This window comes from Natator depressus, chromosome 16, assembly GCF_965152275.1.
Source record: "Natator depressus isolate rNatDep1 chromosome 16, rNatDep2.hap1, whole genome shotgun sequence".
Taxonomy (NCBI): domain Eukaryota; kingdom Metazoa; phylum Chordata; order Testudines; family Cheloniidae; genus Natator; species Natator depressus.
Window position 1 is genome coordinate 1,973,139 of NC_134249.1, and position 22,641 is coordinate 1,995,779.

The window sequence follows — 22,641 nt, forward strand, 5'->3', positions numbered from 1 at the left end:
CCTCTCACTTTTCTAGTGATGAGGACTACGAAGTGGAGGGAGTTTTTTCACCATACCATTTCTACCCCCTTGACACTCCCGCTAGCATGGGACCAAGGTCCTCATATTCCAGGGACTTACCACCCTGGTGTGGACACTCGTGTATGGGACCACCCATGTCCTTCCCTGGACAGTGCCATTATTGGAACCCGTGGGGGTCCTACAGCAGGCACCACAGTAGCTGGTACAGCCTATGGAGAGGCGACATTAGATCTCCTCCTGTACCTATCCACACTTCTGCAATGGACGGACAGGAGCAACCTGCAACTTTGCATGCAGATGAGGAGGCACCTGAACCCTCTCCAAATAATAATAATTCATCCACCTCACCAGAAGAGGCTATTATGCTCCCACCCCCAAGAACAGTGGATGATTTTACTCATTTTCAGGACCTCTTCAAAAGAGTGGCTAATGAGCTCAAGATCACTCTGGAGGAAGTGTCGGAGACTCAGCATGAGCTGACTGACATATTACAACCTTAGACCTCCTCCAAGATCACCCTACCTATTAATGGAGCCATTATGGACCCTGCCAAGAATATCTGGCAAACCTCAGCCACCATACCCTTCACCTACAAAAGGGTAGACTGGAAATTCTATGTCCCCTCCAGGGAGAATTCCTTTTCACGCACCCAGCACCAAATTCACTGGTAGCAGAAGTAGCCAACCAAAAGAACAAACAGCATCATTTCCAGTCCACTCCCTTTGACAAGGACAGCAAAAGAATGGACCTACTCAGCCTCAAAGTTTATGCATCATCCATGGTACAATTTAGAGTGGCAAACTACGCAGCCCTACCGGCCAAATATGATCACAGAAATTATGGGAAACTCATGGACTTTATTAATGACATCCTAGAGGACAAAAGACAATAATTCAAAGCAGTAGTCTCTGAAGGGCCGATTATTTCCTGCATGGCATTGCAGGCTGCTCTCAATGCTGCGGACATAGCTGCCAGGTCCACCGTGACAGCCATAGTGATGTGTCAGGCTTTGTGGTTTACCTCTTCTTCTTTCTCTCACAAAATACAAAACACTGTGGAGGATCTCCCCTTTTATGGTGAGAAGTTATTTGCAGCAAAAACCAGTGAGGTATGGGACACCATGAAGGATTCCAGAGTGACGCTCAGATCCCTAGGCATCCATACACTGGCAACTAGAAGAAGACAATACAGGTATCAACCTTACCAACGCCCATGATACCTGGTCTACACACGACAACAACAGAAGCCATACGATCACCACCAGCAGCAACACCGCCAGAGACCCAGGCATCAACGACGACGCTCCACAACATTGGCACCATCCCAACCCCCTTCATCTAATAAGCAGATTTGAAGCCTTGGTCAAGGGTATTGAAGACCTCCCACCCTCTCCAGCGCTTATACTTCCCATCCAACCTTTTGGTCACCATTGACTCCCATTCTACCACAACTGGTGAGCCATCACTACGGACAGATGGGCCCTAGAGGTCATCCGATTGGGCTATTCCATCCCTTTCCTGCCCATGTCTGTCCCCACCCCATCCCTCTTCATGGACTCCTCTCACGACCACTTGCTCCACCAAGAGATGCAACATCTTCTACAAATAGGAGCAGTCGAGATGGTGCTCGATCAGCACAGGGGAAAGGGTTTTTATTCACACTACTTGACAGAAAAGAAAAGTGAGGGATGGTGACCCATCCTTGACCTCACGTGACTCAATAAGTTCGTCAAAAAGCAAAAATTCAAAATGGTTACCCCTCACAACCATAATTCCAGCGCTGGAGCAGGGAGACTGGTTTTCAGCCCTCGACCTGCAGGATGCTTATTTTCATGTAACTACCCCGCCCACAGGCATTTTCTCACATTTGTTATGGGCTCAAATCACTACGAATACAGGGTTCTGCCCTTTGGCCTCTCAACAGCATCCCGCGTCTTTTTCAAGATTCTCACTGTGGCAATGGCGCACCTATGGAAAAAAGGAGTCAATTTTTCCTTACCTGGATGATTGCCTTGTCAACACACAGACTCTTGAGGAGGCCATCCAAGCCCTCTACTACTACCACGGTCTGTGCCTACAAATACACAAAAACAAATCCACATTAACTCCTACTCAGCGACTAGAATTCATAGATGCTCATCTCGATTCCACAACCGGACTTGCATCTCTCCCATCTGACAGATTCAATACCATAAAGAATCTTGTCACCAAGTTGCAAAACAGCCCGCAGGTCACTGTCTGGGACTGTCTGCAACTTCTCGGCCATATGGCCTGTTGCACTTTTGTGGTCAAGAATGCATGCCTCTACATGCGGTGCCTGCAGGGTTGGATGATCAACATCTACAGACTGAATGTGCACAGCCTAAACAGACTTCTGTCCATACCTGCCAAAGTCAAGGACCCACCCACATGATGGACTCTTCCACACAACCTCTGCTTCGGAATCTCGTTCATGCAGGAGTCCCCCTCTGTTATAATTACCATGGATGCTTCCCTCACGGGCTGGGGAGCACACATGGCACACCACACCACACCACTCAGGAACTCTGGTCCCCTACAGAAGCCTCACTACACATAAATCTTTCAGAGCTCCAAGTGGTCCGCCACGCCTGCCTCCAATTTCTCCCGCAAATCCAGAATCAACACATCAGGATTATGACTGACAACGCCTGCTTGTTTTATATAAGCAGGCAAGGGGAGCTCGATCCCACTTGCTCTGCATGGAGGCTATGAAACTTTGGAATTGGTGCCTCCAACACAATATCCAAATTTCAGTCTCCTACCTACCTGGTTCGCTAAACACCACTGCGGACGAGCTCAGCAGATCTTTTCCCCTAGATCATGAATGGGAGATAAACGATACCATCCTACACGACATATTCCAAATATAGGGCTACCCACAACTGTATCTTTTTGCAACCATGACTGTAGCGGTGTGACGACTCACTGCTGTGTCGCCTCCTGCTGGTCATCCTGGGAATTAGCTCTCCAGCCTAAGGAGTGCCCTCTGCAGGCCGGTGTCTCGCCTGCTGCTGGCCCCCGTGTCGCTCCCAGACCCCAGTGCTCCTCTACCTCAGGGTTCTGCCCCCAGCAGTAAGCCACAATCTGGGTTTCCCCACCCAGGGGAACCCCCAACCCTCTATCCCCACCTTGCCTCAGTGGCTACTGCCAGTCACCATCTAGCCCCCGCTCACTAGGGCAGACTGCCGTCTGTAAACCACTCGTCACCGGCAAGGGGGTTGGACCAGCTGCCTCTGCCTATTCCCAGGCTACCCCTCTCTAGCCCCAGTACCTTTCCTGGCCTTTAGCAAGGCCTGCCACCTGCGGGTTTTCCAGGCTGGAGCTCCCCACCTCCTCTGGCCTTCCCCCAGCCCTGCTCCACTCTAGATACCCTGCTCAGCTCCCAGGCAGCCAGGTCCTTCTCTCGCTACAGCTAGAGAGACTCTTGAGCTCCTGGCTCTCTGGCTTTTTATAGGGCCAGCTATGGCCTGATCGAGACGTGGCCCCAGCTGTGGCTGCTTCCCAATCAGCCTAGCCTTTTCTCTCAGCCCCAGCCCTCTCCCAGGGCGGGCTTTAACCCTTTCCGAGCCAGAGCGGGGTGACCGCCCCACTACCCCGCCCCCCACCTCAAGATCACCACCCCTGGGGGTAGGGTGGTCTCCTGGCCTGGACCAGTCGCCCGTGCGCCTCCAGAGCCACCCGTTTCCATTCCGACTCCTCTAGCTGCTTACGCAAACAGGTCTCCTCCTTTACGATGGCCACATACTCTTTAGCAAGGTCCAGGGCTCTCACTTCGGCCTCGTGGCGGGCCTGCTCTGTAGCCTCCAGCTGCACACATAGGCCAGACTCCCCCAGGTCCTCTTCCTTCAGGGTCTGGGTGCGTACTGTGACCTGCTCCACTACAGCCTGGGTCCCAGCCTCTTGCTGGGCCCGCTCTGTCCCAGTCTCTTTGTCCACCATCCCCCGTGGGTGGCTCTTGGGCAGGTCTACTGCCATCTCTGCAGCAGCTACCTGGCCGGTCCTTGATCCCTTTGGGTCCTCAGGCCCCTCCACCTGAGTTCGCCCTTCTCTGAGAGGGCAGTTCCTCTTTATGTGGCCCTGTTCATGGCAGCCAAAGCAGGCTCACCGCCCCTTTGCTGCCTTGGGCCCCGGTTTCTTCCATTGGTCCTTCTCAGGGCCAGCCCTCCCTGGGCTGCCCTGGGCCATGCTTCTTGGGGCAGGGCACTCCCTCCATAGGTGCCCCCACCGATGACAGGCCCAACATCATCTTCGCCTCAGGAATTCCCTTGCCAGGTGGCCTGTTGTAGGGGCTTGTCCCTTCCCCCGTCCTGGGTGAGGCTCCCTGCCCCCATCCCAGTAGGGACAATTCACCTTACACCTCCCACAGGTGTAACAAGCCCTGTGCTCTGCCCTGGGCCTCCTGGCCCCAGCCCAGCACTGGGCTTCTCCCACCAGTCTCGGCGGTCTTTTTGGAAGTCCCTCCGCAGGAGTTTCACCAGGGACCGCTGCTCCTCTGCCAGCTGCCCCAGTTGTGCCTGCAAGGCCAACTGTACTTCCCACTGTCTCTCCTGGTTCTCCCGGAGCACACGGAGTAAGGTCTCACGCCTCTCCTGTGTCCTGTCAGTCCCCTTCTGTCGGGGCCCTGGCACCGGAGACCAGCCAGGGATGGCACAAGAGCCTTCAGCAAAGAAAACCTCTGTATATGCTGTGTCCATTGTCCCCTTTCTTCTCTCGCTCAGCAATAGTCCCAGTCCATGCCCTGCCCCTTGTATCGGGGCAGACTGCACTTGCCCACATTCTCTACGACCCCAGTACCTTTCCTGGCCTTGAGCAAGGCCTGCCGCCTGGGGGTTTTTCAGGCTGGAGCTCCCCAGCTCCTCTGGCCTTCCCTCAGTCCTGCTCCACTCCAGGTACCCTGTTCTCCCAGGCAGCCAGTCCTTCTCTCCCTACAGCTAGAGAGAAAGTCTGCCTGAGCTCCTGGCTCTCTGGCCTTTTATAGGGCCAGCTATGGCCTGATCGGGGCGTGGCCCCAGCTGTGGCTGCCTTCCCAATCAGCCTAGCCTTTTCTCTCAGCCCCAGCCCTCTCCAGGGGCGGGCTTTAACCCTTTCCGAGCCGGAGCAGGGTGGCCGCCCCGCTACAATGACCAACAAAAATGCCTGGAATTCTGTTCCAGAGCGGGCCTAGGAAAACACTCGATGGGAGATGCATTTATCATCAAATGGAACGACAATTTCCTATACACATTCCCCCCGATAACCACTTCTTCACGGGGTATTACGAAAAATATGAGAGGAGAGGGCCAGGGTCATACTAATAGCCCCTACATGGCTCAGACAGGTGTGATACCCATTTTTAACGAGGATGTCAGTTTGCCCGCCAATTCCACTTCCCCCACTTCCGAACTTATTATCACAACACAGGGGTCAGCTACACCACTCCAGTGTAACGATGCTGCACCTCAAAGCATGGCTCCTCAGTGGTTCTCTAATGAGGAACTAGACTGCTCTGAACAGGTACAAAGAGTACTATTACATAGCAGAACACAATCCACACGTATCACCTATCTCCATAAATGAACTCGGTTTACTCACTGGTGCTATGCCAAGCAAACCGTTCCTGTTTCTGCCCCTCGTTCACTAATACTAGACTATCTTTTAGAACTTAAACTATCTGGGTTCTCCTGTAGCTCCATAAAGGTATATCTAGCAGCAATTATGGCATTTCACAATAAGACCAGAGACACTACTATCTTTGCTCACCCCATCACAAAGCAGTTCCTCAAGGGCCTCCAGACCTTAAACCAGGACGTTAGACCACCCACTCAACACTGGGACCTACACCTGGTCCTCACATGCTTGATGCGCCATCCATTTGAGCCTCTTGCAACATGTTCTCTCCTACATCTATCCATGAAAACTGTGTTCTTAGTTGCCGTTATAGCTGCCAGACGTGTAGGAAAACTTGGAGAGCTTATGGCTGACCCACCATACACTATCTTTTTTTTAAAGACAAAGTCAAGCTCCGAATGCATCCTAAATTTCTCCTGAAGGTGCATTCCTCCTTCCACCTCAATGAACCTATCCATCTACCAACCTTCTTTCCTAAACTGCATTCGAACACTTTTGAAGCAGGAATGCACACACTTGACTTGCGTAGAGCATTGTCCTTTTATTTGGATACGACTAAGCCCTTTAGGGCTTCCCCTAAACTTTTCATTTTAATCGCAGAACGATCCAGAGGCAAATCCATCTCTACCCAGAAAATATCCAATTGGATAGCAGGCCGCATCCACCTATGCTACCAACTAGAGGAGAGGAAAGTGATCAGGAACAGTCAGCATGGATTCACCAAGGGCAAGTCATGCCTGACTAACCTAATTGCCTTCTATGATGCAATAACTGGGTCTATGGAGGAGGGGAAAGCAGTGGACGTGTTATTCCTTGACTTCAGCAAAGCTTCTGACACAGTCTCCCGCAGTATTCTTGCCAGCAAGTTAAAGAAGTATGGGCTGGATGAGTGGACTATAAGGTGGATAGAAAGCTGGCTAGATCATCGGGCTCAACGGGTAGTGATCAATGGCTCCATGTCTAGTTGGCAGCCGGTATTAAGCGGAGTGCCCCAAGGGTCAGTCCTGGGGCCGGTTTTGTTCAATGTCTTTATTAATGATCTGGAGGATGCTGTGGATTGCACCCTCAGCAAGTTTGTGGATGACATTAAACTGGGAGGAGTGGCAGATACACTGGAGGGTAGGGATAGGATACAGAGGCACCTAGACAAATAAGAGAATTGGGCCAAAAGAAATCTGATGAGGTTCAACAAGGACAAGGGCAGAGTCCTGCATTTAGGACGGAAGAATCCCATGGATTGCTACAGATTAGGGACCGAGTGGCTAGGCAGCAGTTCTGCAGAAAAGGACCTAAGGGTTACAGAGGACGAGAAGCTGGATGAGTGTCAACAGTGTGTCCTCGTTGCCAAGAAGGCTAACGGCATTTTGGGCTGTATAAGTAGGAGCATTACCAGCAGATCGAGGGATGTGATCATTCCCCTCTATTTGGCATTGGTGAGGCCTCACCTGGAGTACTGTGTTCAGTGTTGGGCCCCACACTACAAGAAGGATGTGGAAAAATTGGAAAGAGTCCAGCGGAGGGCAACAAAAATGATTAGGGGCCTGGAACACATGACTTATGAGGAGAGGCTGAGGGAACTGGGATTATTTAGTCTGCAGAAGAGAAGAATGAGGAGGGATTTGATAGCTGCTTTCAACTACCTGAAAAGGGGTTCCAAAGAGGATGGATCTAGACTGTTCTCAGTGGTAGCAGATGACAGAACGAGGAGTAATGGTCTCAAGTTGCAGTGGGGGAGGTTTAGGTTGGATGTTAGGAGAAACTTTTTCACTAGGAGGGTGGTGAAGCACTGGAATGCGTTACCTAGGGAGGTGGTGGAATCTCCTTCCTTAGAGGTTTTTAGGGCCCTGCTTGACAAAGCCCTGGCTGGGACGATTTAGTTGGGGATTGGTCCTGCTTTGAGCAAGGGGTTGGACTAGATGACCTCCTGAGTTCCCTTCCAACCCTGATATTATATGATTCTATGATAAAGAAGATGAATCCTCCAACTTCTGTTAGAGCACACTCCACCAGATCTGTGTCAACATTTGTGGCATTTTTACGTAACATTCCTCTCACAGATATTTGCCATCTGGGCTTCACAGCATACCTTTGCTAAACATTAAGCTATTACTCAGGGACCCCTGACTGACATTCGAATGGGCTGTGCTGTGCTGTTTACAGCTTTCTTACCAGATCTGAAGTCCCTACCTCCTTAAGAAATACTGCTTTTCAGTCACCTGGAGTGGAGCACCCCCAGGGACACCTCTCGAGAAGAAGAGGAGGTTACTCACCTGTGCAGTAACTGACGTTCTTTGAGATGAGTGTCCCTGTGGGTGCTCCACTACCCACCCTCCTCCCCCCTACTTCGGCATTTGGAGCGGTCTCCTTTGTAGAGAAAGAACTGAGGAGCCTGGTGTTATTGAGGCACATTTGGCACGTGAGGTAGGCACCGCATGAGTACTGCTGTAAAAATCTCCGAGTGAAGGGGCAGGGGCGCACTAACACCTGGAGTGGAGCATCCACAGGGACACTCTTCTCGAAGAACGTCAGTTATTGCACAGGTGAGTAACCTCCTCTTAATTTCTATTAATTTCAGGTAGTGCCTGAAACAGCTTGCTCAATTAGCAAGTGTTGATCCTACAGAGTAATATTGAATGGGGTTCTGCTATTTGTTGCTGTACTTTTGTGGCCTCCATCATTATAGTATTTGAGTGTAACACAAACATTGCTGAATTTATCCTCAGCACCCTCTCTGAGGTGTAGCAGTAGTATTGTCCTCATTTCACAGATTGGGGAATTGAGGCCCAAGCAGACGAGGGCTTGCCCATAGTTACACTGGAGGGCTGTGCCAAGAACCGAATCCAAGTTCCCTGAGTTTCAGTCTAATACCTAAAATCCAGGGCTGTCACTGGGGCAGGTCATTGATTAACTCACTGAAATATGAGGGAAGTGGAATCAACTCTCCAAATTGAGGAAGGATCTAGAGTGTGGGTGCAGCAGTCTGGAAGGAGGAACCTTCAGAGGAGCCAAGCGTGGTGAGATGGTTTGAGCTGAATTTTGTTCTTTCTTTTGACTTAGTTGTTAATAAAATCAAATCCTAAGGTGATAGTATGTGCATTGTGTTTGAGAGCAGGTGGGTGAAGGCACCTGTTCACAGCGTACTTAGTTTTGTTGGGGTGTGCTACATGTTTAAATCTGTGATAACCTTTATTCTGTTCCTAAATGTCAGACACAGTGAAGACTTCAGGTACAGAGAATTCTGAGAATTTTCTCAAAAGAAGAGTTTCTTTGACATCCTCTTCTGGATCAGCAGAGGCGCTTGGTGAGGAGGGGCTGGGGAAAATTGCAGGAAATACAAAATGTCTAATTATTATGTAGGGGGATGATGTAAGGTAACCCACTTCCCTTAGTTCCATGCCCTTACTGATCTGAAATAACACTCTAATATTTGTTTGCAGAGGAAATAAGAGCTCTCTTCTCAGAGAGCATCCACTGTCACTTTATATGGAATGGACTTTCTCTGTTGCATTATGGGAATGAGTGAAGGGAAAATATTTAAAAGCACTTTATACAGGACCTGGGTTCATTTCCCTATGCTTCTGTCTTATTTTGCTTTTCACTGTGCTCTGTAAAATATACTATGAAAATGAAATTCTGTGGCAAATCAAAAGAATACTTAGTTGTGTTTCAAGATGCAGTATTTATCTTGTGCAAAATACTAGTAGACCAGTGAGAACAGTCAGTCTAGCCCTGCAGCATATTATTAGTGTCCTTACGTTTCTCTAGTGCCTTGTTTTGAAAATTTAACCCGTGGGCGAATGAGAGATGATAGGTAGGGTGGGGATAGGTTGGGAAGACAAGTAGCTTATGTTTGATACAATAGAGAGGAGGGAGCTAGTGAAGGGATGCAAAGAAAAGGGTAACACGGGCTTGGGAAATGATCTTTGCAGCAGCATTCTGAATGGATATGAGCGAGGCAAAATTGTATTTGTGAAGGCCAGAGAAAAGGATGTTGCTGTAATCAAGATGCAAGATGATGAGAGCCTGGAGAGAGTTTTAGCTGTGCAGATGGATAGGAAAGGCTGTATTTTAAAGATGTTATGCAAAAAAACTCTGCAAGACATAGGCATACCCTGCATGTGAGGACCTACAGAGAGGTCGAAGATGAGACCCAGATTACAGGCCTGAGGATGGTGGTGTGCTCCACAGGGATCAAGAAAAGAGGTGGGGAAGGGGGGGGGGTGAATTTATTTTTGGGGGAGGACAGAGAAAAAATTAAGAGCTGTTTTTTTAGCCATGTTGAGGATGAGCTGACAGCTAGCCAGGCATGAGGAAATGTCAGAGACAGGCTGATATTTTAATGTGGACAGAAGGAGACAGGCCTGGAGTAGACAGGTAGATCTGTGAGTTATTTGCATAAAGATGGTAGTTGAATTTGTTTGGGGATTAGATTACCCAGAGGTAAGATGTAGAGGGAGAAGAGGATCAAAGACAGAGTTCTATGGTACAACCACAGAAAGCTGGAGGGGAGATGAAAAAGATCCTCTGAAGCATATGCTGAAGGAGTGATTAGAGAGTTAGGAGGAGAATCAAGAGAGAACAGAGTTATAGAAGCCAAGGGAGGGCAAGATTTCAAGGACAGGAGCACGGTAGACTGTGTCCAAGGCATCTGAAAGGTCAAGGAGGATGAGGATGGAGTACTGGTTCTGAGAGTTGGCGGCAAGGTCATTAGAGACTTTGTTAAGAGCAGTTTCAGTTGAGTGCAGGAACAGAAACCAGTTTAGAGAGGGTCTAGGACAGAATTGGAGAAGAGGAACTCCAGACAGTGACTGGAAACCGAGTGAGGCAGAATGTAATAAGTGGAGTTGCTCTTTGCCTGTGGTCCTGTGGCTGCTGTCGTTGCTTTACTCATGCAAAAGATGCCATGAGATCTTTAATAATGACAAGTGATCAAGACCTTGGTTTTTACATTTTATCCCTGCAGCATATTGACTACTCAGACCATGTTGGGATGTCAATTGGTGATTCAGAGAAAAGACTGGTGCCTATTAAATGATCAGTATCACACAAAGGATTTCCCACCATCCTTTATCTTGCTTAGCTGGTGAGAATTGACAAGTCTCAGCAATTTGTGGGAAGAACTTTAGAAGCAGCCAAATCTGGGAAAACCATTTTTCTTTCCACCACCCCAGTTCCCTGTATTTCTGGGGTGCAGAGCATACTCTACTCCCAATTCTCAAATTAGGTTATGTACAAAGAACATAGCAAAATGGATTAATGCATGTGCGTGTATCAACGCCCCGCAACCTATTGTTGCATGTCTGCTTTACAGCACATTAATCCTCTCCAGAGGACAGACAGGCAAGTGTGTCATACAGAGGATCTGGATTTAAGGACAACAGAAACAGGTGAACCACTTGAGATCCCATGATGGATGGAGCTGTCAAAGTACAAAGTATTATCATCACTTCTCCATAACTAGTGTCCTTATTCTAAATGTTTTATAGAATAAGCAATTGTGAAAGTAAAATAGCAACTCTCTGCTTGTTGGAGACAAAATGAAGACTAGATTTTTCCTTCCTCAAAACAAACTGTGTGTTGTACAGAAGTGCAATCCTATTGACTGGAGCAAGGCTGCATAGTTATAAGTGATGGCTTTGCTCTTGTGAATGAGTGTTCAGGAAGGGAGAAGCAGTGAGATATTGTCAGAAGTTTGCCCATATTCTGGTACTTGCACAGTGACTTTCATACCAGAACTGTGTGGGTCAGCAGTGAGCAAGTATTGACCAATCAGGATGAAGCTCCACTCAGTTGCTTATGTCCTTCTCTTCCTTTGTTTTAAGATTTCTAGGTAACATTTGCTTGCTACATCCATTCTGATTCCCACTTTGGCAGCAAGATAGTTTAATTTAAGAGAGGGTGTGTTCCCAGGCACAAACAAGGGTTGTAGGAAGACATGACTTGTAGAATTCTAATAGAGTAGTACTTTCATCCATGTGCTGCCTTTTCTTTGCTCTCTCTGATTTTAATTGCTTCTCATGGCTGTGTGATAAGATGTGCCACGTTGCTGGATTCCTTTTTTAGGCCTTGTCTGGCAAAGTACTTAAGCACATGCTTAGCTTTACGCATGAGCTTAAATGCTTTGCTGGACCAGAGCCTTAATGTATGCAGTTCAGCTGGTGGCATAACACAAGCATGTAGGTGACCCTGTTCTCTTTGAGGTGCTCTTCTAATGCTCCTATGGAAGTTTTGCTGGCGTGACTGTTTTTGGGGCAGCTAATACTAGTCTTTCATGGGGGTTGATAACTGAATAGCGAATGGCCCCATTGGAGCTTAGTGGCTTCCAGAAATGCCAAGTTTGCTTTATTGTTAGAGGCAGAATGAAAGAGATGGAAAAGATATGCCAGAGAGAAATTGGAGATAACCCATGCCACTACCTTGGATGGGCTGGAGTTCCTCAAGGTGATGGGAGACCATTATGGACTTGGAGGAGTCCAAGCTTTCACATAGCTCCTCACCTTCAGAAATTAAAAAAAATTATATTTTTTAAAATGTCTTCTTCAATTGCTCAGAATGATAGAAAATTAAATGAAGTTCTCTCCACTTGTCAATTTCTGGCGGTTGTTTTGGAGGTCACTTTAACTGTTCTGTAATGGAACCACACAGTCTGTGCAGAAGGGCTTGAACCAGATAGCCTGGTGAGAAAATGCTGCTCTAGTAAAGGCAAAATTGACAGAGAGAGTAAAAAGTTAATGCTGTTTTCCTTGTCTTGCTGTCTGTGAAGCCTTCCCATAGCAGCCCTTGTGGATATATTAATTTCTAGAAGCTGCAAGATGATCCAGCTACATTGCAACATCAGGCTGCGTTTTCTTTGCTGTCTGTGCAATTCTTAACTTTCGGAATAAAAAAAGAAAAGTGGCCTATGGATGTATATGGTGTCTGCTGTCCTTGAGAAGACTGACCAAGAGGTGCTATAGGGAAGGCTAAATGAGCCATGGTGGTGGGAGTGCTTTGAAAAAACCTCTTTTCTTCTCTTTGCAGGTAGCTCCAGTGGCACTAAATCAGACTTGGATATGGCGTACGAGAGAGCCAGGGTGCATTTCGCACCAGATGAAGCTCCGACCAGTCCTGTTGTGAGCAAGGTAGATATTCTCTGCATGAGGTCAGAGATGCACTTCCCTCCTTCCCCCTTAATGTGGTTCCTCCTCATGCACCTGAATAAGGGATTTGATTGTGCTTACAGATTGCACGGTCACATAAAATATTCTGCAACCATGCACTTACACATATGCGGATGGAGCTCTGGCCCTCTCCAGGAGAGTTGTGTCAGAGTCCAGTCTTCATGTAAAACCAGACATTTGCAGAAGCAGATCAGTCATCTTTTGTGTAAATGTATTTAAAACTTGTAATTACTCAATACAGTTTAATGGCTCGTTTGGCTCATTAGTCCCAACAAGGACTCTGGTACTGAGGCATGAGCTGCAGGTTTCAATTCAGAGCTAAAGTATACAGCTGACTAATGATACATCTCTGAAAATTAAAGTCTGAACTGAAATGTTGGTAAAGGTATTTATTTTCTAAAACACTGGTACAGCTCCAATGATAGCAGCATGAATAGTGACATTGTGCTTCTACAGGTCCCCAAATTTTGCAGTCTCCAGGAGTAGGACTAGACCCTTGAAGACTGATGACCAGGGCCCTACCAAATTAATAGCCATGAAAAACGCATCCCGGACTGTGAAATCTGGTCTCCCCCCACGAAATCTGGTCTTTTGTGTGCTTTTACCCTATACTATACAGATTTCACAGGGGAGACCAGCATTTCTCAAATTGGGTGTCCTGACTCCAAAGGGAGTTGCAGGGGGGGCCACAGTCTTGCCACCCTTACTTCTGCGCTGCCTTCAGAGCTGGGTAGCCGGAGAGCAGCAGCTGAAGTCTGGGCACCCACCTCTGAAGCAGCGCCCCGCCAGCAGCAGCGCAGAAGTAAGGGTGGCAACACCGTACCAGGCCACCTTTACTTCTGCGCTGCTCCTGGCGGCGGCTCTGCCTTCAGAGCTGGGCTCCCAGCCAGCAGCTGCCGCTCTCCAGCTGCCCAGCGCTGAAGGCAGCGCCGCCGTCAGCAGCAGCACAGAAGTAAGGGTAGCAGAACCACAACCCCCCCACAATAACCTTGCGACCCACCCGCAACTCCTTTTTGGGTCAGGACCCCTACAATTACAACACCGTGAAATTTCAGATTTAAATAGCTGCAATCATGAAATTTATGATTTAAAAAATCCTATGACCATGAAATTGACCAAAATGGACCGTGAATTTGGTAGGGCCCTAGTGATGAGGTAGCAGTCTTCAGATGGACTCCTAGGTGTCAGCTTTGCAGGAGGCGGTGTATGTGGGGACCATCTGGTCTAGTCTTTGCTCCTCTCTTCTTAAAATGCTACTTTAAAATGCTTCTTATGCTAGTCACTGCAGTGAGGAGGAAAGGAGCTTTAGGACCTGGAGAATGCAGTGCTGAATGGTGTCCTCTGCCTACAGCACCTCCTGCAAAGGAGGATGAAGGGCTGCAGAATCTGGGTTTTCTACTATGTTCCTCCTATCCTGGAGGCTGCAGTGGTGCTGCTATATAAGGGAGGTGAGCAGAACTGGGAGAGGAGGTGCTCTTCACAGAAGAAGCTGGTAGTCAGGGATCTTCTAGGTTCTGCATCTGGCAGTGGCCATCCCCACCCCCTTCTGCATTTGGGTTTCAGACCAGATTAAACAAAGAAACCTTCTCAATCTCAAAAACACTTTGCATGCAGGTGATGATGGTGTTTTGGAGACTGAAAAGGGGAAGGCCTGAGTTTCTGGGAGCTACCCACACAATATATGTGACTTAGCAGGCTGGTCTTTGATCAGAGTGGAGTGTGTTTGTTCCAGAAGCCTCTGGGATTTTTGTCTGAGTGCTCCTGTATTTGACTGGTATGTGCTAGATCCTCTGAGACTCACTCTATTCAGAATCCTGCTTTCTGAGAACTGTGATGAAGAAGCAGTTTTACTCTCGTGTCCTTGGTGAGGTTTGGAATTTTCTGAGACATATTTCTCCAGCCTCCACAGACATTTATCTCTCTGGATTCATTACTCCCGTGTCATGTGTAATTACATGTCTTACTGTTTTAATTAAATCTTAATTCCATCATAGCAGCAGCTGCCTAATTTGAGAGATACTTGAGGGGAAAAAAACTTTAAAAGATAGAAGTCTTATTTCTCTCTTTTCCAGGCTCCTGGGAGGCCAGATGAATAAACCTATTATTGCATTAGAATGACTGCCTGTCTAGGGAAACAAAAGGATGATTAATTTAATGAGCAGTTGTGTGTGTGTGTGTGTTTTTTTTTTTTTAAATTCCTACGTGTTTCTAGGTCACCGGTTGTGGTAGGTTGGAGAGCATAGATGATAACACAATTTCTTTTTCCCAGGTAGATGCTAATTGCAGCATGAAAAATAATGTTTGGCATCTCTGCTTTTTTTAAGTCTATCTTGAAGAAGACTGTGACCGTGACAGGAACTCCCTCTGCGGTTTTCCATTACATAGAGGGTGACCTAACTGCACCAGACTCCTGTGCCAGCAAACAAGTTGATGCCATCTTCGAAGCTGCTAAGAAAGACCTTTTAACATTGATGAAACTCGATGTAAGTTATTAAAGGAGAAATGACCTTGCTGTGCCTTTCATCCCATTCTGCACAATCAGTAAAAGGAAATCTTTAGAAGGGAAATGGACTGGCTGAGGGGGAGTTGTTCTGTTCCTCAGCCTGTTAAAGTTGAAAGCAGGATTGAAATAGATATAACTATTAAGTCATGCTTAATGCGTGACTGTTGGCCATTTGAGTTTATTTTTGCCTTTGAAGTTGCAGTTGTGTGGTAGAAATCAAAAGGGTTTTTACTGCAGGTAAGTGAGAAACAACTTCTCATTTTTATCTAGTCTTACAATTTTTGTTGTCAACAACCCATGTTGACAGTCCTCCTCAGACTGCCTATAGGTGGTAATGTGATAGTCAATTGCAACAAGTGCAAATATCAGTACCTTTGGAAAGAAAAACGGTGTGTGTGTGTGGGGGGGGGGTGCGCGCTCACAGCTTTCGGGCTCTTATAAAGAGAGGAGGCTGCCAGTGGAGCAGATGGCTTTTGATGGTGTACAGACTTTTTGAAATGACACCTGATATATGGATATTAATATGTAAAAACTGATCATGGTATAAGATTGGAAACTGAGGTTCTTGGAATAACAGGAACTGGAGCACACTGCAGAGCCTTTCTTTTCAGTGATATGTGTTGAACCCTGAATATATTAAGATGCACATTAAAAAAAAAAAAAAAAAAAAAGAAAGGAAGGAAGAAAAAAAAAAGGGACTAATACAAGCTGTGTCCAACGTGCCTGAGCTAGATTTTGGGACTTAACATTTTAATATCCTGATGTTTGAAGGTTTATATTTGTGACTGAAAATATAAATAATGTCACCGTGTAACAATTTCGTATTTATGGGGCCCCCATTGTGCTCGGTGTGGGACAACATTATATAAGCTTTTGTGTTCTGCTTCTGTGTCTCCAAGAGCAAAAGAAAACCTTCAGAGCTACTGTTTTGCTCAGCATACAAAGTCCTTCCTTGAGTCAGAGTTTTCAGGGCTTGCTGAGTTTATAGCCCTGCTGCCGTGGTACCTGAACATCTCTCACTTGATTTACAAATGGATCCATTCAAATAAATGAGTCATCCACCTGGGTAGCTTCATAAAAGGCAGTAGAGTCCCCTTGCTGTAGAGGCAGTTGGCTAGCTAAAAGCCTGAATGAATAGGTAAATGGTGCCATGAAGTGCCAAGCTCTGGCAGATTGACAGAAACTGCAAGAGCCCTCAACTGCGAAGGACTGGCACTGTCCTGGATACTTGAATTCCAAGAACTAATAGCAGGAGCAACCCAGTTATCTGTGCCATTTGTTTAAAAAAGTCTCTTTTCTGTTAGATCAAATGAGTTCCAAAAGAGAGTCTAAATTCTGTGTGTGTGTGTGTGTGTGAGAGTGAGAGTGAGAGTGAGAGTGAGTGAGTGTCAGTCCAGATGAAACAAAGATGTGCTGTGCTGTGATTGTTTCTCATTCCCTAATAGTGCACTAAGCTATCTTCTGAAACCTTCCCTTTGAAATTGTCATTCCTGGGAAGAGGAAGGTGGTAGATCTGGGCCATGTCTGCACTGGAGAGTTGTTCAAATCAGAGCAGTCCTTATATGGACACTCTTATCTCAATTTAAGAGTGCCTTATATTGAATTAGCATAAGTCAGGCCCTTACTGAGGCTATGGGTATGTCTACACTACGAAATTAGGTCGAATTTATAGAAGTCAGTTTTTTAGAAATTGATTTTATACAGTCGATTGTGTGTCCCCCCACTTAAGACCATTAAGTCAGCAGAGTGCGTCCACAGTACTGAGGCTAGTGTAGACTTCTGGAGCATTGCACTGTGGGTAGCTATCCCACAGTTCCCGCAGTCTCCGCTGCCCATTGGAATTCTGGGTTAAGATCCCAATGTCTGATGGGGCAAAAACATTGTCGTGGGTGGTTTTGGGTACATGTCGTCAGGCCCCCCCCCGCCCCCCCCATGAAAGCAACGGCAGACAATTGTTTCGCACCTTTTTTCCTGGGTTACCTGTGCAGACGCCATACCACAGCAAGCATGGAGCCGACTCAACTCACTGTCACCATATGTCTCCTGGGTGCTGGCAGACACGGTACTGCATTGCTACACCGCAGCAGCTCATTGCCTTGTGACAGCAGAAGGTGCAATATGACTGGTAGCCATCATTGTTGTCTTCTCCTGGGTGCTCTTGGCCAACCTTGATCGGGGCGCCTGGGCAGACATGGGTGAGGTCTGTCGGGGCGCCTGGACATAAATGGGAGTGACTCCAGGTCATTCTCTTCTTAAATTTCGTCTCATGGAGATTCATTCTGCCTGGAAACGATGGTGGCGACAGTCGTACTGCACCATCTTCTGGCAAGCACCCAGGAGACGACAACGGCTAACAGTCGTACTGCACCGCCTGCTGCAGTGAAAGCAACGGTCTACAAAGCAACTGTGAAAGCAACGGTCTACAATAGTTTCGCGCCCTTTTCCGTGCGGGCGCCATATTGCTGTCAGCATCGTCATCCACCCGCTGCTTCCGCTGCCACTCTGCTCTCCTGCAGATGCCATACCACGGCAAGCATGGAGCCCGCTCAGATCACCGCGGCAGTTATGAGCATTGTAAACACCACAAGTGTTATCTAGCAGTATATGCAGAACCAGAACCTGCAAAAGCAGGCGAGGAGGCGACGGCAGCATGGTGACGAGAGTGATAAGGACATGGACACAGACTTCTCACAAAGTACAGGCCCCGGCACTTTGGACATCATGGTGCTAATGGGGCAGGTTCATGCTGTGGAACGCCGATTCTGGGCCCGGAAAACAAGCACAGACTGGTAGGACCACATAGTGTTGCAGGTCTGGGATGATTCCCAGTGGCTGCGAAACTTTCGCATGCATAAGGGCACTTTCATGGAACTTTGTGACTTGCTTTCCCCTGCCCTGAAGTGCAAGAATACCAAGATGAGAGCAGCCTTCACAGTTGAGAAGCGAGTGGTGATCGCCCTGTGGAAGCTTGCAACGCCAGACAGCTACCGGTCAGTCGGGAATCAATTTGGAGTGGGCAAATCTACTGTGGGGGCTGCTGTGATGCAAGTAGCCAATGCAATCACTGAGCTGCTGCTATCAAGGTTAGTGACTCTGGGAAATGTGCAGGTCATAGTGGATGGCTTTGCTGCAGTGGGGATTCCCTAACTGTGGTGGGGCAATAGACGGAACCCATATCCCTATCTTGGCATCGGAGCACCAAGGCAGTGCATACATAAACCGAAAGGGGTACTTTTTAATAGTGCTGCAAGCACTGGTGGATCACAAGGGACTTTTCACCAACATCAACGTGGGATGGCCTGGAAAGGTACATGACGCTTGCATCTTCAGGAACTCTGTTCTGTTTCAACAGCTGCAGCAAGGGACTTTCTTCTCATACCAGAAAATAACCGTTGGGGATGTTGAAATGCCTATACTTATCCTTGGGGACCCAGCCTACCCCTTGCTCCCGTGGCTCATGAAGCCATACACAGGCAACCTGGACAATAGTCAGGAGCTGTTCAACTATAGGCTGAGCAAGTGCAGAATGGTGGTAGAATGTGCATTTGGGCATTTAAAAGCGCGCTGGCGCAGTTTATTGACTCGGTTAGACCTCAGCAAAACCAATATTCCCATTGTTATTACTGCTTGCTGTGCTCTCCACAATATCTGTGAGAGTAAGGGGGAGACATTTATGGCAGGGTGGGAGGTTGAAGCAAATCGCCTGGCCGCTGATTACGCGCAGCCAGACACCAGGGCAGTTAGAAGAATACAGGAGGGCGTGGTGCGCATCAGAGAAGCTTTGAAAACCAGTTTCAGGAATGGCCAGGCTACGGTGTGAAAGTTCTGTTTGTTTCTCCTTGATGGAAACTCCCCCCCTCCCCCAGTTTCACTCTAATTTCCAGTAAGCTAAGCACCCTCCCCTCCCCACTTCAATCACCGCTTGCAGAGGCAATAAAGTCATTGTTGCTTCACATTCATGCATTCTTTATTTATTCATCACACAAATAGGGGAATAACTGCCAAGGTAGCCCAGGAGGGGTGGTGGAGGAGGGAAGCACCGGGTGGGGTGGGAGATGAGGGGAGGAGGGAAGGACAAGGCCACACTGCACTTCAAAACTTATTGAATGCCAGCTTTCTGTTGCTTGGGCAGTCCTCTGGGGTGGGGTGCTTGGGTGCCTGGAGGCCCCCCCACTGTGTTCTTAGGCATCTGGATGAGGAGGCTATGGAACTTGGGGAGGAGGGCGGTTGGTTACTCAGGGGCTGTAGCAGCGGTCTGTGCTCTTGCCTTTCCTGCAGCTCAGCCATACTCTGAAGCATATCAGTTTGATCCTCCAGTAGCATCTGCATTGCCTCCTGCCTTCTGTCATCAAGCTGACACCACCTATCCTCTTCAACCCACCACCTATCATCTTCGACCTGCCACCTGTCCTCAGGTTCATATTGTGCTTTCCTGGACTCTGATGTTGCTTGCCTCCACGCATTCTGCTGGGATCTTTGTGTGGGAGGACTGCATGAGCTCAGAGAACATTTCATTGCGAGTGCATTTTTTTCACCTTCTAATCTTCGCTAGCCTCTGGGACGGATGATAGTGTGAGTGTTGAAACATTTGCAGCTGTGGGAGGGAAAAAAACGGAGAGTAGTAGTTAAAAAGACACATTTTAGAGAACAATGGGTAGACTCTTTCACGGTGAACCTTGCTGTTAACATTACATAGCACATGTGCTTTCAGTACAAGGTCGCATTTTGCCTCTTATATTGAGGATCTTCCAGTTTGGTATGAGAGATCACACATGCAGGGCCAGGCAACAGAATTTGGCTTGCAGGTAGCCATGGGAAACCACAGTCTGCATGTGGGAATGGTTTCAATCAGCAGTGCCCTCATTTCCCATACCAAACAGCCGTTGCGTTGGCCATTTAAAATGGGTTGGCAATTTAAAAGGAGGGGCTGCGGTTTTCGGGTTAACGTGCAGCACAAACCCACTAACCTCCCCCCCCCCCCACACACACCCAATTCTCTGGGATGATGGCTTCGCCCCTCCCCCCACCACGTGGCTAACAGCGGGGAATATTTCTTTTCAGCCACAGGCACACAGCCCAGCTAACTGCCACATCTGAATGTCCCCTTAATAAAATTACCCTATTTCAAGCAAGTGACCATGAGGAGTGGCTATCCAGCAGAGCTTTATGGAGATGTCCCTAGAGGATTTCCACTCCATCGCCAGACACGTTAACAGACTTTTCCAGTAGCTGTACTGGCCGCGAATGCATTCCAAGTCTTCAGGGCAAATTAATCATTAATCATGCTTGCTTTTAAATCATGTATTATATTTACAAAGGTACACTCACCAGAGGTCCCTTCTCCACCTTCAGGGTTCGGGAGCCCACCTTGGGTGGGTTCAGGGGGTACTGGCTCCAGGTCCAGGGTGAGAAACAGTTCCTGGCTCTTGGGGAAAACAGTTTCTCCGCTTGCTTGCTGTGCTCTATCTTCAACCTCCTTCTCCTCCTCCTCATCTTCCTTGTCTCCAAAATGCGCGTCCCTGTTGCGTGATAATCCGTTGATGGAGTCAAAGCACAGGGGTGGGGTAGTGGTGGCTGCACCCTCTAGAATGGCATGCAGCTCATCATAGAAGCGACATGTCTGGGGCTCTGACCCCGAGCGGCCATTTGCCTCTCTGGTTTTTTGGTAGTCTTGCCTGAGCTCCTTAAGTTTCACGTGGCACTGCTGCGGGTCCCTGTTATAGCCTTTGTCCTTCATGCCTTTGGGCATTTTGTCTTTTGGAATGGATTTCTGATCGCACGGATTCACCCCCCCGTACAGCGATCAGATCCTGTACCTCCCGTTTGGTCCATGCTGGAGCTCTTTTGCGATTCTGGGACACCATCATGGTCATCTCTGCTGATGAGATCTGCACTCACCTGCAGCTTGCCATGCTGGCCAAACAGGAAATGAGATTCAAAAGTTCACGGGCCTTTTCCTGTCTACCTGGCCAGTGCATCTGAGTTGAGAGCGCTGTCCAGAGCGGTCACAATGGAGCACTCTGGGATAGCTCCCGGAGGCCAATACCATCGAATTGCGACCACAATACCCCAAAAATTGACCCGGCATGGTCAATTTCAGCGCTAATCCCCTCGTTGGGGAGGATTACAGAAATCGATTTTAAGAGCCCTTTAATTCGAAGTAAATGGCTTCGTCGTGTGGACGGGTGCAGGGTTAAATCGATCTAACGCTGCTAAATTCAACCTAAACTCGTAGTGTATACCAGGGCTATGTCTACACTTAAACTGCTACAGTGGCACAGCTGCAGCTGTCCTGTTGTAGTGCTTCAGTGTAGATACTTACTACAGTGTTGGGAGCGTTCGCCTGTCGCTGGAGTTAATCCTCCTTCCCAAGAGGCAGTAGCTAGACTTCTTCTGTTGACCTAGCACTTTCTACACCAGGGTTTAGGTTAGCTAACCTGTGTCGCTCAGGGTTGTGGATTTTTCATGTCCCTGAGTGAGGTAGTTGGGTTGCCTTACCTTAATTAAGGCCAGGTCTACACTAAGGCATTAACTTGATATGAGGCACTCTTAAACCTGTTCATGAGTTTCCACATAAGGGAGTTGCACTAATTTAATTAACTGTATTTCTAAATTGATTTAGCTAAATCAATGCAATTTTTGTGTGTTGACAAAGTCATGTACTATATTGGCATTAGAGCAGGGGTCTCAAACACATGGCCTGCAGGGCTATTTCCTGCGGCCCACCAAGCTCCCCGCACGCCCCCGCCCCCCTCCCAGCCTTGCCTACCTCTGGGCCAGGGGTGGGCAAACTTTGGGGAAGGGGTTGGAATGGGGGCAAGGAAGGGGTGGGAAGAGGCGGGGCAGGGACGGGGCCTCATGGAAGGGGTGGAATGAGGGCGGGGCCAGGGACAGCGAGGGGAGAGTGTCAGTAATACGGCCCTCGGGCCAATGCACTAGTCCTCATGTGGTTCTCATGGTCATTTGAGTTTGAGACCCCTATATTAGAGTTCCGAGTTATATTCTCCTGCCACCCTAAAATATCCAGAAGTTCAACATAAGGGCATGGTAGCTACCAAAAATAGTTTAAGCTAAGGAGCGATTTTGATTTCTAATAGAAAAGGAAAAAATTCTTGCCTTCTACATATATTTTAGGGAGAGAGGCAGCAGGATCCTCTGGCTAGAGCAGGGAATAGGAATTGGGAAAGCTGACTCCTAGTCCTAGAGCTGATCCTGTCTCAAGATGTGGCATTGGGGAAGTCACTTTGTCTTTCTGTGCTGTGGTTTCCCCTTGTTATGAATGGAGTTAATACTTCCCTACCTCACTGGGGTGTTGTGAAGTTTAATCATT

At 48.0% G+C, this 22,641-nt stretch overlaps 1 protein-coding gene across 2 annotated transcripts in view; it reads left to right on the top strand.

Annotated features, from left to right (window-relative positions):
- Window positions 1–22,641, top strand: part of PNPLA7 (patatin like domain 7, lysophospholipase) — a 400,735-nt gene that overhangs the window by 118,219 nt on the left and 259,875 nt on the right. For both annotated transcript variants that reach the window (XM_074973884.1, XM_074973883.1), the window contains exons 13-15: window positions 8,857–8,949; window positions 12,669–12,769; window positions 15,133–15,291. In XM_074973884.1, the coding sequence (XP_074829985.1) occupies window positions 8,857–8,949; window positions 12,669–12,769; window positions 15,133–15,291 (353 nt within the window). The remainder of the gene's footprint in view (window positions 1–8,856; window positions 8,950–12,668; window positions 12,770–15,132; window positions 15,292–22,641) is intronic.